The 13,857-nt window shown below is 40.0% G+C and overlaps 1 protein-coding gene across 1 annotated transcript; it reads right to left on the bottom strand.

Moving 5' to 3' along the window:
- Positions 1-1,508: 1,508 nt before the first annotated feature.
- LOC134644784 (serine/threonine-protein phosphatase PP1-beta catalytic subunit-like) lies at positions 1,509-13,632 on the bottom strand. The gene is made up of 8 exons (XM_063497844.1): positions 13,532-13,632; positions 9,473-9,604; positions 4,503-4,733; positions 4,324-4,428; positions 4,129-4,200; positions 3,697-3,848; positions 2,845-2,979; positions 1,509-2,754 (listed from the first exon to the last, which is right to left on the bottom strand). The coding sequence occupies exons 1-8, from the start codon at positions 13,581-13,583 to the stop codon at positions 2,650-2,652; spliced, it is 984 nt and encodes a 327-aa protein (XP_063353914.1). The 5' UTR covers positions 13,584-13,632; the 3' UTR covers positions 1,509-2,649.
- Positions 13,633-13,857: the final 225 nt, after the last annotated feature.

Here is a 13,857-nt window from a genome sequence, read left to right as displayed (position 1 = left end):
GTGCCAATAGGAATTCGGGAGTGGCAGTGAAGTATCTGAGTGTGGTGGAGAAGATGTATGAGCACAGTGAGACAGGGGTGAGGTGTGTGGAAGGCGTGACCATTGAGTTCAAAGTAGGGTTGGGATGACATCTGGGATTGGCTCTGGAGGTTTTCTGGTTTGCAGCAGTGATGGACAGGCTGAAAGATGAGTTCAGGCAGGAGTGGACAAATATTAATGTTTGCAGACAACATTGTGATCTGTAGTGAGAGGAGAGAGTAGGTCTAAGAGAGACTAGAGAGGTGGAGGTATGCTCTGGAGAAGAGAAAGGAAAGTCAGTAGATGCAAAACAGACTACGTGTGTGAATGACAAGGAGGCAGGTGTAACAATATAGATGCAAAGAGCAGAGGTAGTGAAGGTGGAAGAGTTTAAATACTTGGGGGTCAAATGTCCAAAGCAATAGATATTAGACAAGAGAGGTGAAAAACAGAATGCAGCTAAGGTGGAGTGGGTAGAGATGAGTGCCAGGAGTGATTGGTGACAGGAGTAAGAGGAAAGGTTTACAAGAGGGTAGTGAGGCCTGCTATGATGCATGGTTTGGAAACAGTGCCCTTGACAAAAAAAAAAAAAAGATATACTGCACAAAGGATGTTGAATATTGACCTGCCAGGCAGGAGTAAAAGAAGAGGGAACAGACAAGATTCATGGATGTAGTGAAGGAGGGCATGAGACGGTTGGTGTGACAGAGGATGTTAGATATAGGGTGATGAGGAGGAGACAAAATGACCACGCAAATGTGGACCTTCTCTTATTGAAGCCAGGAGAATATAAAACACTAACTATATATTGTGACAAATAAGTGTACAGTGTGTAAAAACTGCTACTCCAGTCAATAATTTAAAAACGGCATTTAGGTTCCATCCATTTTATTGAATTTAAAGACTTTCAAACAAACTTGTACAAATTGCAAAACAGATTTTGGTAACACCTCATTTTATTCTTATTATCATTATTAGGAAATAAATTAAGTGAAATGAAAGAAAACAATGTGAACAGACAACATAAAAATACAACAAAGAGCAAAAGAAAGTAGAAAGAATGAAAGAAAAGAGGCAACTGTTTTTCACAAAATTTCAAGTGCACCTCATGTGCAGCACACTAAAGCTGATTCACCAACCAAGCTTATTGCTGGCCAGTGTCTAAGTACCTTCTTGTAGCAAAGGACACCCCATGTGTGGACTGCTAATATGATGAAGCTCCATCCTGAAATGCCTAATTTGAAATCATATAATTTTTTTTAAACTGTAGTACTGTATTTACACACCAGGTGGCAACACAATAGCACAGTGATGCTAAAACTGCCTGCTCCGCCACCCACTCCCAACTCTATCAGTTTATCCTGGACGGCTGGCATTTTCCCACAAAGCTTCTAAAAAGCTTTGTGTTTGTTTTCATTGTGCTACATGCACGTTGAACTAAACACTTGTAATATTGTGGGGCATTTTGTCAAGCTTTTTTTTTTTAAACAATGTAAGAGCTTATTTAGAATCCTGTGAAATTGCAGCCAGTGGTTTAACATTTCTTATCTTTATTCTCTCCATACAAAGATCCAGCTTTGCAGAGCACAATCTCCTTATATTAGCTGCTCCCATATAAAACCCACCACTGTCATAAATGCTTCTGCAAGAACTTAACCCACCACAGATGTTCAAACATTCAAAAAGTCTCTCTCGCTCACCTTTCACTATAAATCAAGATCTTTTTTTTTTAAATGAAGGCAAATTATCTTAATCAGAACAAATATTAAATACACCAAGGAAAAGGTTAATGCCAGCTTTCTGTGGAGAGCGGCATGTTTTTGTGTGGGAGTGGAGCTGTGGCGCAGGGAGGCATTAACAGAGTGGAGAAATTGATGCCCAGAGGGCGTTGTTTTCGGGTAGAGCGTGTCACTGCCAGCAGCATCTGATTTAGCCTCTATATTTCATTCAAGTCGGTCTGTTCACATTCTCTGCTACTCATTGGGAGTTGCGCTTTCTCATTGGTTAAATATATAAAATGTGCTTGTGCACAACAACCACAAAGTGCACTGCACATGCTGTAACGAGTTTAAGATGTTAAACTGGATTAAAAGAAATGTTATTTGTGTCTAGGGAACTATCATTGCACAGAAACCGCAGTCTGAACTGAAGCACACGGAAAAGATTCTCTCGGTTTTTTGAGAGGTCAAGGCAAAATAACGTTGAACCTTCATTTTGTTTTGAAAAAGATTTATGGTGACTTGGTCATGTTGCCGCTCTAAACAGAGAAGGCATTCCTTTACACAACACAGAAGCCCAGAAAACCAGAAAAGAAAGAAAACAAAAGAAAAAGCATTAGAAATAAAACCACCAAAAAAGATTATTTGTTAATAATATCAAAAATACCAACAAACAGGCAAAAAAAGAGAAAAAGATTGGTCACAGCAAATTTATGTACACGTACACATTAAGAAAAGAGCTGTCAGTGGAGTTGACGAGGGGTTGGTTGAGTGGGGAAGGAGGAGAAGAAAGATTCGGGCAATTAGATAAGCCCTGTATCTTCACTATACAGGGGAGTTACAGAGGGGCGCCATGATGGCAGACGGGGGTTGCATGAGGTGAGAAGGAGGAGGGAGAGCCACGGTTGTATGTTCACCTCTTCTTGGGGGCTTGGGTGGTGCGGGGTGGGGTGACGGGCCGGCCAGAATTTACACCACCGTACTGGTACTTGGCCTTCTTCTCTGAGGGTTTTAGGATCTTTAAAACACAAACACAGAGAAATGTGTCACTGTCAGTTCACACACACACACACAAACACCCGAAAAAGGCAAATGGTTTTCACACTACCTGGAAGGAGCACATGAGGGATTCATCAACACTCATCATGCCGCCTGCGTTATCAAACTCCCCGCAGTAGTTTGGAGCAGAGAAAAGTGTGACCAGTTGGCGTTTGGCAAAGAACTCGTATCCATCCTCCACAACCTGTTAAAAGAAAGATGACATTATTCCAGCGCCTACAAAAAATCAATACCAAGAAACAGGTCTTCAGCTAGTTTCACAATCCAAGTTTGCTATCAAGGTTGAGTGTACATAACCACCTACATCTGAAATCAATAAGAAAAACCAAATGCAGAGCTAAAATAACCGTGGGTAACTTAGGAACCAGTCTCCTGATTGTTCAGTTGTATGATCGGTACTTTGACAAAGTCTTATTTGTGACAATCAACAGGCAACAGTGTCATAAGTGGATAACTTTTTATACTACAAGTGTTGCTCGTGTTTACCTTTCTCCATGCACTCCACTCCACTGGTAGGAGATCAAGTTAAGCAAGAGACATCTATTCTATCTCCAGGCCATAAATGCATAAAGTGCCTCGTCATAGTTTGCATAATAATATTTTAAACAAGAAAAAATATTATAAACTGAGTGCCTGTATGTACAATACATGGGAGGAATACAAAGAACGAATGGGAGCAGGAAATTAGAGGCACCAGAGCTTCTATTAATAGATGTTTTCTGCTCTGTTTTCTGTGTCCTCTCATCAACAACATTAATTAAAATGGAGGACAGACATAACTGAAGCAAATGGATAAACAATTTTAAATCACTAAAAAAAAGGCTAATCAATATGCTAGCTTTGTGCCTACAGGGACTTTCATTTCACAATCAGACTCATACCCAATTCCACTCCCAATTACCTGGTGGGCTCTGCAGATGAGGTCCAGGTCATGCCGGTTTAGGAACTTACTGACCACATCTGCTCCGAAGGTGAAGGAGACCCCGCGGTCGTTCTCTCCCCAGCCTTGTACATCCTTGTCTGGATCTGACCACAACAGGTCACATAGCAGACCTGGGATACACACAGGTAGAAGATAGATGGACCCGAGGAACACAAAGCGGGGAAAAAAGCGGAAAGGAGAGAATAAACAGACAAATGGAAAAATCTGCTAAAACCTTGGCTGATGTAACAAAGATGATCTACTGATGAAACAGTCATACACTCAGGAAGAGAGAGGCTGTTTTTTCCATTTAAAAATAAACTTAAATTCCTGGGAGGAATCCAGAGGAAGTGAACATGTTCAGTGTCAAGTACGAGCATACATCTAAGAACACGCAGGTACACACAGTACCTGTGTCGGGCACGTCTGTGGGCCTCATGATCCTGCGGATTTGCTCCATCGACTGCAAGTCCGGTGATAGCCCTGGAAGAAAAAGGCAAAAAGATTGCTTTTGATTAAAGACACTATAGAGCTATTTCAAACACGGGTTAATAAAAAGCTGCAGTTCAGATTCAGGGCAGCGAGTGTCGACGGTAGCTCCCTCACCTCCATGGCAGCAGAAGATTTTCTCATCAATAATAGCAGCAATGGGGAGGCAGTTAAAGCAGTCAGTGAAAGTCTTCCACAACTTGATGTTGAACCTGCGCTTGCCTGGTGAAAGAAATCAAAAGATATTCTCAGAACTGAACTGCGCCTGTGTAAAGCCTCAGTTTATTTGTACTCACACTCGTCGTAGAACCCATAGATGCGGTTGATGGAAGCACACTCATGGTTGCCCCTGAGCAGGAAAAAGTTCTCTGGGTATTTGATCTTGTAGGCAAGCAGAAGGCAAATGGTTTCCAGGGATTGTTTCCCTCTGTCCACATAATCACCCAGGAAAAGGTAATTTGCCTCTGGAGGGAAGCCACCATATTCAAACAGCCTCAATAGGTCTGTGTACTGCCCATGAATATCACCTGAAACAGAGGTAAAAGGGATGAGGGGACAGGCAAGTAAGGGTGTTAATTTGACAATTTAAAGGCAGGATGTTGTAGTCAAACAGAGACAGGCAGGAGGAGAATTCTGCCTAGAGGAAAAAAAAGTGTAGAAATATTTTTAATGCTGTGTTTTTCTACCTCCTGACTCCTACATGCACAACTCACTGAAGTTGTTTGGATATTAAGATAAGATCTGCAAGACATGTAGTTTGGTTGGGACATAAGACTGAGCCTATATTAGGACTGCGTGAGCGAGCCAAACGACAGACACACACACACACACAAAAACCATTAAAACTGTCACCAGAGCACGCAAAGTAAGCTACTGAGGCAAAGAACGCTCGCAATCCACATTAATCACAAAAGGACATCCATCCAAAAATCCACACACACAAACTTGCTTTAATTTTAACCACTCTCTGAGGATTAACGCTCAATCTCCTCCCTCTTTGACATTTAGACAGGCAGTGATGAGCGGTAGTCGCTCTCACCAGAGCACAGGGTCTCTGCAGAGGAGACTCACTTCATCACCTAGCCAAGACCTGCTTCCTTTTATATCCTCTTGCACCAGCTAAAGAGATGCTCTAATTTGGGCTAAGTGCTCCAGACACAGATGACTACAGAGAGGCCTACCAGAAAAGCGTTGCAATAATAACAGGCTTTATTATGACCAAAACGGAAAGCCAATTCATGCACCACACTCATTACAACATGGCACAAATTACAATGAAATGACAGCCCTTGTTAAGCAGTCCAGCTGTCTGGCCTTAAAATAAAATGACCAATGAAAAAGTAAATTTTATATTGAAGTCATATTGAGGTTGGCTGGCATGATTTTTTCCCCTATTTCACGGTGCCCATCAGGCATCCATGCACCAAAACCCAAACCAAGGCTGGCACCAAATCGTATACGGCTACAGGCCTACACTTAGGACGGCATGCAAAGGCACATTCTTCCATGCAAATAAATAATTTATGGAATAGCTTTAAGTCTGGCTGTATGTTATTTTCTGTTTTTGGTGTTCTTAGCTGGTTGGCTTGTGTTTCACAGCCTCCTACTTTGTCTATTTATTTAAAGTTTTGCTCCAGACATGCAGCCCACAGGTCAAGATCTAAGGCATTTACACTGTAGTAACAACTTCATAATCCTTCACATTAATGTTACAATATTGAAACTTGAGCGAATCACATATTAATGCAGACATTAATGCACAAAATCCAGGTCACAAGCTGTCAGTATGAAATCAGCAAAGCTTCTTAAAAGTCCAAACTACCACTTTAATTGCTGTTTTTAAAGTGATATTTGGAGTTTAACCTGCTCATCAGAGAGAGATGAGGAGTTGGGGGGGGGGGGGAACAAGAGAGGGATCTGCAGTTTTTTTGTTTGTTATTTTCCCATTTTGAGTTGTGGAGGGTGGCATAGTGACATGGTGGTTAGCACTGCCTTTCTGGATGGAAATTGCATGTTCTCCCTGTGCCTGCATGGTTTATAACTGAGTTTTCTGAAGTTCCCAAACACATGCATCCTAGGTTTACTGCTGATTCTAAATTGGCCATAGGCATGAACGGCTGTTTGCCTCTGTTGTGTCTGTTTAGGGTGTTACCTCTTTCTTGCCCTATGACAGCTGGGATAGGCTCATGACCTTGGATTGGATAAGAAGAAGAAAAATGGATGGATGTCTGATGGAGGTCAACTATAGCTTACTATTATGTTAACTTTAGCTGAGGTGTGATACTATGGCAACTTTTTATATCTCCCTTCTGCACTGATGACGCCGAATATCCAGATTTGACCTGTTCAAGATATTTTAAATTACTATTAGTACAAGTCACAGCCAGTATTTGTTTTGCTCACAAAGGTCTGCCAGGTTCATTTCACACTCAGTATGATCAATTCCACACTAAGAGCTACTGCATGACTAACATACTGATATGAATATGAATTTGCAGGATTTTTTTTGGTTTGTCTGCTTTTTGTTTTAAAAAAAGGGCAGCCTCTGCCTGCCCTCTTACAAGAAACTGTAGGATGTCAGTGAGTGAATTATTTACTTGGCCTGTTTCTGTTCCGTCAAAACAAACAGACAGTAGAAGCACAGAGATTATGGGTTCAAAACCAGTGCAAAAAATGGAAAGCTAAAAACAAAACAAAACACAATGCAGAACCACAAATTAGCAGGATTTATCTTCCAAGAGGACGCAATATAAAAGTTCATAAAACATTTTTAGAAAAACAACAGTGCACAACAGCATGGCTATGTTGTCCATTTGTGGTACAAGCATTAGAGTACAGGTGTTTTAGGAATACTGAATAATACCGCTCAGAGTATATTTGTAAACACTAAGCTAACAGGGTTATTGTCTCGAACGATAGTACAGTGTGTTCAGGTAAGAATATCACCTTGGGGATCATGACGCACACGTCAAATTTAAAGAAAAACAACAAATGTAAATAAAACAGGTTCAGTACACAGATCAAGTTTTCTTGATCTTTAAAATATTACAGTAGCCTAATACAGCAATGTTTCCTCCTGCTTCTAGAAACACGCTTGCTCTTCTGGCTGAGGCCAAACCCTGTCACATGTTTTTTTTCCTTCTTCCTTAAGTTTGTCCTTTACCACTTCCCTTCAACAACAACAAAATAAACAGCTGTCTGGTTAAAGACTGACCTTGCCGAATTCTGTGATTTAACGATAATGATGGTAAATGCAAGAAAAGAATCTATTTTAGCGTCGCAGACAGACTTGCAATCAACTTACTCCAGGGTCTTTAATCAAGAAAACTAGAGACGTCTTAATTAAAGGAAAAGTTTACAATTGAAACTGATTTGTGGTGCAATCTTGTGTTCTGTTCTAACTAGCTATCAACACACACCCGCCTAATGTGCTCCCTACTGGGGACAAACACCACAGTCTCGTTAAGAGCAAAATTGCACCAAATTAAAGTGAAGTTTATATTGCACCTTAGCAGAATTTGTAAAATCTCAGTGATGTTTTGCAGTTCCAATAGCTTTAGGTCCTCTTTATGTTTCCATGGATAGTGTGTGAGTTTATTCTAGCTGCAGCAAAAGGATAATAAACTTACTCTATAACTAAACTAAACAGGGGCTCAAGTATCCTCTATCACTCTCATTAAAAACACACAAGGATAGCATGTCTTTGGGCAAGTATGGAAAAGAGAGATAATTATCGTAAGCAATTCTGTTTCATAGTTCATATCATTATACTTTCATATTATTCTCTTCAGTTTGTGAACTGTTTGTGCTGCTTCTCAATCACTCCTTGTAGTCAAGAAGTAATAAAAGGTATCTTATTTGCTAGGGGTATAATAATTCTGAAACTGAGGCTCATAATATAAACCAAGGATTTGGAGAATTGTTTCACATTTACGATTTATCTCAGGCCTTCTCATACACAGAGCACACAGCATTGATGTTTGTGGTCTTTCTTCAACTAATTCAACCGATTAACAAATCTAACCCTTTGGTTATTTTGCAGACAACTCTAATTACAAGATGGTGTTTTTTCATAGATTATTTTTTTGTAGCAAAAAAAAAAAAAATCCTCATCCTCATAATGATGGTTATTAGAAGTCTGTGTTTAAGTTTACACAGTGGCAAAGCTGCAAGTTTGGGAAACATTCACTGGTAGAATTACGATTAGCAGATGAGATCGAGTGCAAGTAAGTTCAGAACCTGATCCATGTGACCTAAGTAAATAATTGAAGACATTCACTGTTTGCTCTTTATACTCAGTGCTTGCCTGCCATCACAGCTGTGGGTTAAAGGCAGCTAATTAGCCTGAGGTTATAGGTTCAAGAACTAAACATATAAAGTTACAATTACAATTACAAACAGCACCATCTAGAACTCGTCAAATTTAGACCTGTATGGAGAAAGGCAGACACGGCCTTTGTAAAGCTAGCTGTACTGATCACTGAGATGTTAGACATATAGAGACCACCAATGTCAGCATTCAATTAAAATTCCTTACTGCTTCACTTACAATATAAATAGCGCCATCTGAGGCTGAGTGTTTAGGTGATATACAGTATTACTTTGAAGGACTGACACATGTAATAGACAGTTCAGAGTTGTTTGAAGTTGCTGCAATACACTGGAGGAATGAGATAAAGCATGTGGGAGTGTGCAGAGATATGCAGGAGCGAGTTAGACACAGCAACAGTGATGGCTATTTCAAATGCAGAAAGAAGAAGCGCACTTGTAAAAGTTTATTTCTCTGCTTGTCTTTCATTTATCTATAGTATGTGTGTAATCTGCGCATATGTGTGAGTGTATTCTCTGTTACATACATGGAGCAGCTGAGTCAAGAGAGTAACAGTGACTTAGTATATGACCCAGGATAAGACAGTGTTACCCGGTCTGGTTACATAAGTCTGAGCTGCATCAAAGAAATAGATTGCTGCTGTGGGCTATGCAGAGTTTGTGGTCTGTGCTTTGCAGAGTGGGGGTTTGCCATCAGTGCACCCAACCCTTTGCAGCCAGACTATAGCATTAAAAATTCAGATTATGTTGTTGTTTGACATTTCAAAAGGCCATAGAAAATAATCAAAACCTATAGAGTACGTGTTAAACCAATTATTGGACCAAAGGGAAAACAAATAGAGAAAACATCAAAGGTTCCCATGTTTTTAGGTTCCTTTAACTTTCTGTGTTCATAAACAATTTAATTGAGAGTTAGGTCAGGGCGGAAAACACTGACCACAGATCTTCAGGGGTGCTTCCAGCTCCAGCAGGATGGGTTGGCTGAGGAAGATCTCCCTGGATTTGATGCAAAGACCCCGCACCTCCGCCTCTGTCATCTGGACTATCTTCCCCGGGCGACATCCCCGCACTAAGGAGGAGACAAACTACACAGTCAGTGCTATTGTCAAGTGAGTGAGTTATCAACAATCAGTGTGTAAAAAACTCCCAAAAAACAAAACAACACCAGCAACACAAACTTTATTAAAATTAGGCCATGACAGAATAATGCTTCACCTAAGGGAAAAATACTTGTGGCAGTATCACAAAAGCCGATAAACTGAGGGCGTAATGATTCTGTAGCCTATAGCTGCTTAGTCTCAGCCATACTTTAGAAACACGCTGCTTATTCTGTGAGAGCAGCTTGCATCTGAGCACTGCTGTGGGTTTATTGGCTGTGTAGCTGCAGTAGCTTAAGCCTACTTTCTGGCGTTCCGCCACAGCTCTGGGTGAAGATTTATCTTATAACGATAAAAAAGGGGAGTGAGAAATGCAAACGCTGGTTATAGTCAGCAGCTGAAACAGACAAAGATATGAAAAGTGAGATTATAACTTAAGAACTACTTGCTTGTCATGTTATCTGGAGGCTGGAATAGACAAAAGTTAAGTTTTATATTGTTTGGAATAGTCTGTGCCTGATATATTTGACATTTTCAATTTCAGGTCTGGAAAACTTAGTGTAATATTTCTGAATATTTCTTAAAGATGGTCTATAAAGAGCACATTATCAGTCACACAGCATTACAGCTATGCAAAATCATACCAGTAATCAGAGTCATCCCTGGCTTAGAATCAGCCTTTGGGAGATGACTACGCACGACAGTAAGCGTGACTAGTCTATGTAAAGTAAAGGCAATGGGTCTGTAATGTCCTATTTGACAGAAATCTATGCATTTTATTCTTATTACTGACAATCTGATAAAAACTAAACTTAATTTAACAAAAGTAGTTAAAATTATTTAATTGCAACAGTGGAAGAGAGCATAAGAATGAGTTTGAGGGAGGCAGCTATGGTTAAATGAGAGTTGATGAAAGTCAAGATACAAAGTATTTAAGTGTACGTTCTGCTTGTTAAATGGTAATTTGCTGAACTGCTATACAGCACATGCAAAGAGGTTTTGAACTGCTATTTTTATTCTCAGTTCTTATCATTCTGGCGCTAGTCATGTTCCTTTGGCATTGGCTAAAAACCCTGTAGGCGAGGCAAACATTTCTTTACGCAGGAAAAACCACTTGTTATGGTAGTAACTGTGAACAAAAGCTGAAATGAATATAAATGGATAACAGACTCAATAATGATCTCATAATACTCGCTTTTAAGTCCTAGGTTGACATTACAAAAAGCAAATCAAAGCAAGGCATGAAAATATTCTCTGCATGGAAACAAAAGTGATGAACAAATCCACAACTGAGGAATTATGCAATAACTAACCATTTTGTTATTGCCTTTAAGCTAGACGCCCACAAAAGAGCCCAATAAAGGGTAGCTGAGCCTAGTGAAGCGAATGCATGTTAGTCAGAGAATGAGTTTCTATACCCTTTTTCAATGTAGCTTTTTCTGTTGTATTTAATGGATACCATTACAGAATGACCACACAAGGGAGCAGTTCAAATTGATGTGTTTGTGTGGAATTCCTAAAGCTTAGTGCCTGATGTTTCTGTACATATATAAACATTTATATGCATTCTGCTTACACAGTGTGTTCAAACTCCCTGACTCTCAGTGTTTCATTAGCTAAGAAATCCAACCAAATCTGAGTTTAAGCGAGTGAATCACAGGAATATAAACCAAATCCACAGTGTCAAAAACTGTTCAACGGCTCCTCCATTAATATTTCTTATCCTCCATCTACTGAATCAGCACTGCTACATTTCCCATCTGCTTCTCAGAGTGTGGAGCATGAAATCGCAGAAGTAGGGCTCTTTACTCAACAGCCCAGCCTCATCAGAGCAGAGCAAGTTAAGCTTGGATGTTTAGCCTGCTCAGCTTTAACAGTGAACCTTTTACTGTTCGCACTTGCACTCTGCAGGCTGGCACTTTTAAAAGAGATTATGTACTTAAGACTACTGAGGGGGCAAAGGCCAAACTGAAGCAATGACAAGGATTTTGCAACAATCATAAACAGAATCATTGTTTGTTTGTCTTGCTAAACTGTGCGAGCGTTCACATGTTTTATAAGAATGAATAAGCAGTCTCAATGACACTTTTTCTCACACAGAAAAACAAACAGTAAGCTACTTTGTTATGCTGGAATGCAGAATAAAGGCATTTCAAAGGGCTTTCTTCAGAAACTTGACACAAGACCATTATGAGTCTCTTGATACATAACTGGGAATCTGTGGTAAACACTGGGAAAACAGAGTTTGTGTTTTGTATTACTCTAGTATTCTAATCAGCTCTGAGGCAAAACCTTTGATTAAAGAAGATGTGTCATGTATTTATTGCTTAATTAATACTCAGTTATAACTATTTATGATGCTCACATCAGTAACTGAAAGGGTAACCAAATACTTATCTATGAGACAATAACATAATAATAAAATAAAAAACTTTTGTAGACCGCAAAGATTATTACCAAACTAATCACTTACGAAAGACGTCAAATGCCAAGTTCAACTGGCATTACAAATATGAGCAATGTAATCAACAAGTCACAGTTGGAGCTGAGTGCCAAGGAAAAGTGCGTCAGCGGAGGACTTTTGAGCCGAGATAAATGGTTGGCCAAAAGTCACACACACAGCTGTCTCAAAGTTACCTTTCTGTATTCAAAACAACTCTTTAAATCTGAAATGGTAAGAAACCCAGGGAGATGCAGTTACCACCAAGAATTATCCTAGCATCCTCTACCAGAGTCAAAGATAGCAGTGGAAAGTATGCCAAGGACAGCTGAATTCGCTGTAGTGGTCTGCTATGACTCAAAGGATATCTCAGGGGAACAGAAAACTCAGGGTCTTCTCTGAAGCAGCTGGTCAGCCATCATCCTTCTTTCTGCTTGGCCCAAATATCCTCATCCTCAGACATCACCAAAATTCCCCAAAGTATAAAAGCAAACAACGTCATTGTGAACACACCGTGACTTAAACATCTCTGTAGATGAGCCAAAGAAACACATATTTCACTAATATTATTTTATCACGTGTGTTTCTTAATTCTGTTGTACCTTTAGTGCGAACAAAGATATATAAAGGCAATGTGTGAGCATGAGTGTCCTGAATCACACCAACCTGCCCACTAAAAAAGACACCTCCAAACCAAGTCACCTCCAAAAAAGGTAACTTTATTTAAAAAAAACAACCCAACAGTTAACCAGCTATGATTCATTCAGGATCTAGTGATAAACGACACCCATTAAAGTAAGCTATTTGTGTTTTTTTTTTATTATTCTTTTACACTTATTTATAGAGCAGACTTAATAACCAGGTCACTAATACACAAAAAATTGTGGGGGCAGCAAATAAAATAATGACAACCGTCAGCACCGCGGATGTGGGGCAAACGCGTTTAAACCAAAGGGAGCTGATACTACTGCGTAACAGTACAACGATTCAACCTACAACAGTAACAATGACTTTATACTATGCACACAGGACGAAGCGGGGAAAAAAACGTCCCCGCCCCTCCTTCTTGACATCAGCCCCACATAATTTGGCAAATGGGGTAAAACGAAAAATGCCGCAAACACAGCAGACCGAAAGTTTAATTACACGCTAAAGTAAAGGCCACGACACGATACGTTATCTGCCAAACGTAACCGCAGATTATTGCTGCGCAAACACACGCTAGGCTTTCAGCGCTTGCAGTGTTTATAAACACGGCCAGCTAACGGTAACGTTAGCCGAAGCTAGCCGGGCATAGCGTTAAAATGGACTGACGTTAGCCCTACCAGCTAACACTTTCCTGCATTTTGCGAGGCAACCACGACAGTTACCGGATATTATTTAAACCCCATTTTTTAAACACCGAACCCTTCACCTGTTCCCCACAAAACACACAGTAAATATAACTCAAATTGTTCACCTTCCAACAGCCGAGAGATGAGGCTATCCACGTTCAATTCACCCTCCGCCATCTTCACACTGCTGTTGTACTGTACAGTGTTGGCCGCTTCAGTTCCCTCAGCCGACACCAGGGGGGGTTGTTGCTCACAAACCGGTTGCCAAAGACCTTAACCAGGGAGCAGATTAGTGAATAATCCACTTTATTTTTTTTATTTTTACCTCCTTTATATACATCCACCATCTACTATAGCTATACAAAAATATTAATAAAATTACAATTGTTTAAATAGAAATTGGGATGAAATCTAAAAACGTACGAAAAGTATGAAAGGTACAGTAGCATGT

This window comes from Pelmatolapia mariae, linkage group LG16_19 (genome assembly GCF_036321145.2).
Source record: "Pelmatolapia mariae isolate MD_Pm_ZW linkage group LG16_19, Pm_UMD_F_2, whole genome shotgun sequence".
NCBI classification, from domain to species: Eukaryota; Metazoa; Chordata; class Actinopteri; order Cichliformes; family Cichlidae; genus Pelmatolapia; species Pelmatolapia mariae.
The sequence above is the reverse complement of the archived record's forward strand: the minus strand, read 5'-3'. Positions and strand labels throughout refer to the sequence as shown.

Coding starts and splice junctions, on each gene's coding strand:
- LOC134644784 (XM_063497844.1), bottom strand. CDS start 13,583: ATGGCGGAGGGTGAATTGAACGTGGATAGCCTCATCTCTCGGCTGTTG. Junction 9,605..13,531: donor CATCTCTCGGCTGTTGGAAG/GTGAACAATTTG, acceptor TCTCCTCCTTAG/TGCGGGGATGTCGCCCGGGG. Junction 4,734..9,472: donor AGCACCCCTGAAGATCTGTG/GTCAGTGTTTTC, acceptor CCTCTGTTTCAG/GTGATATTCATGGGCAGTAC.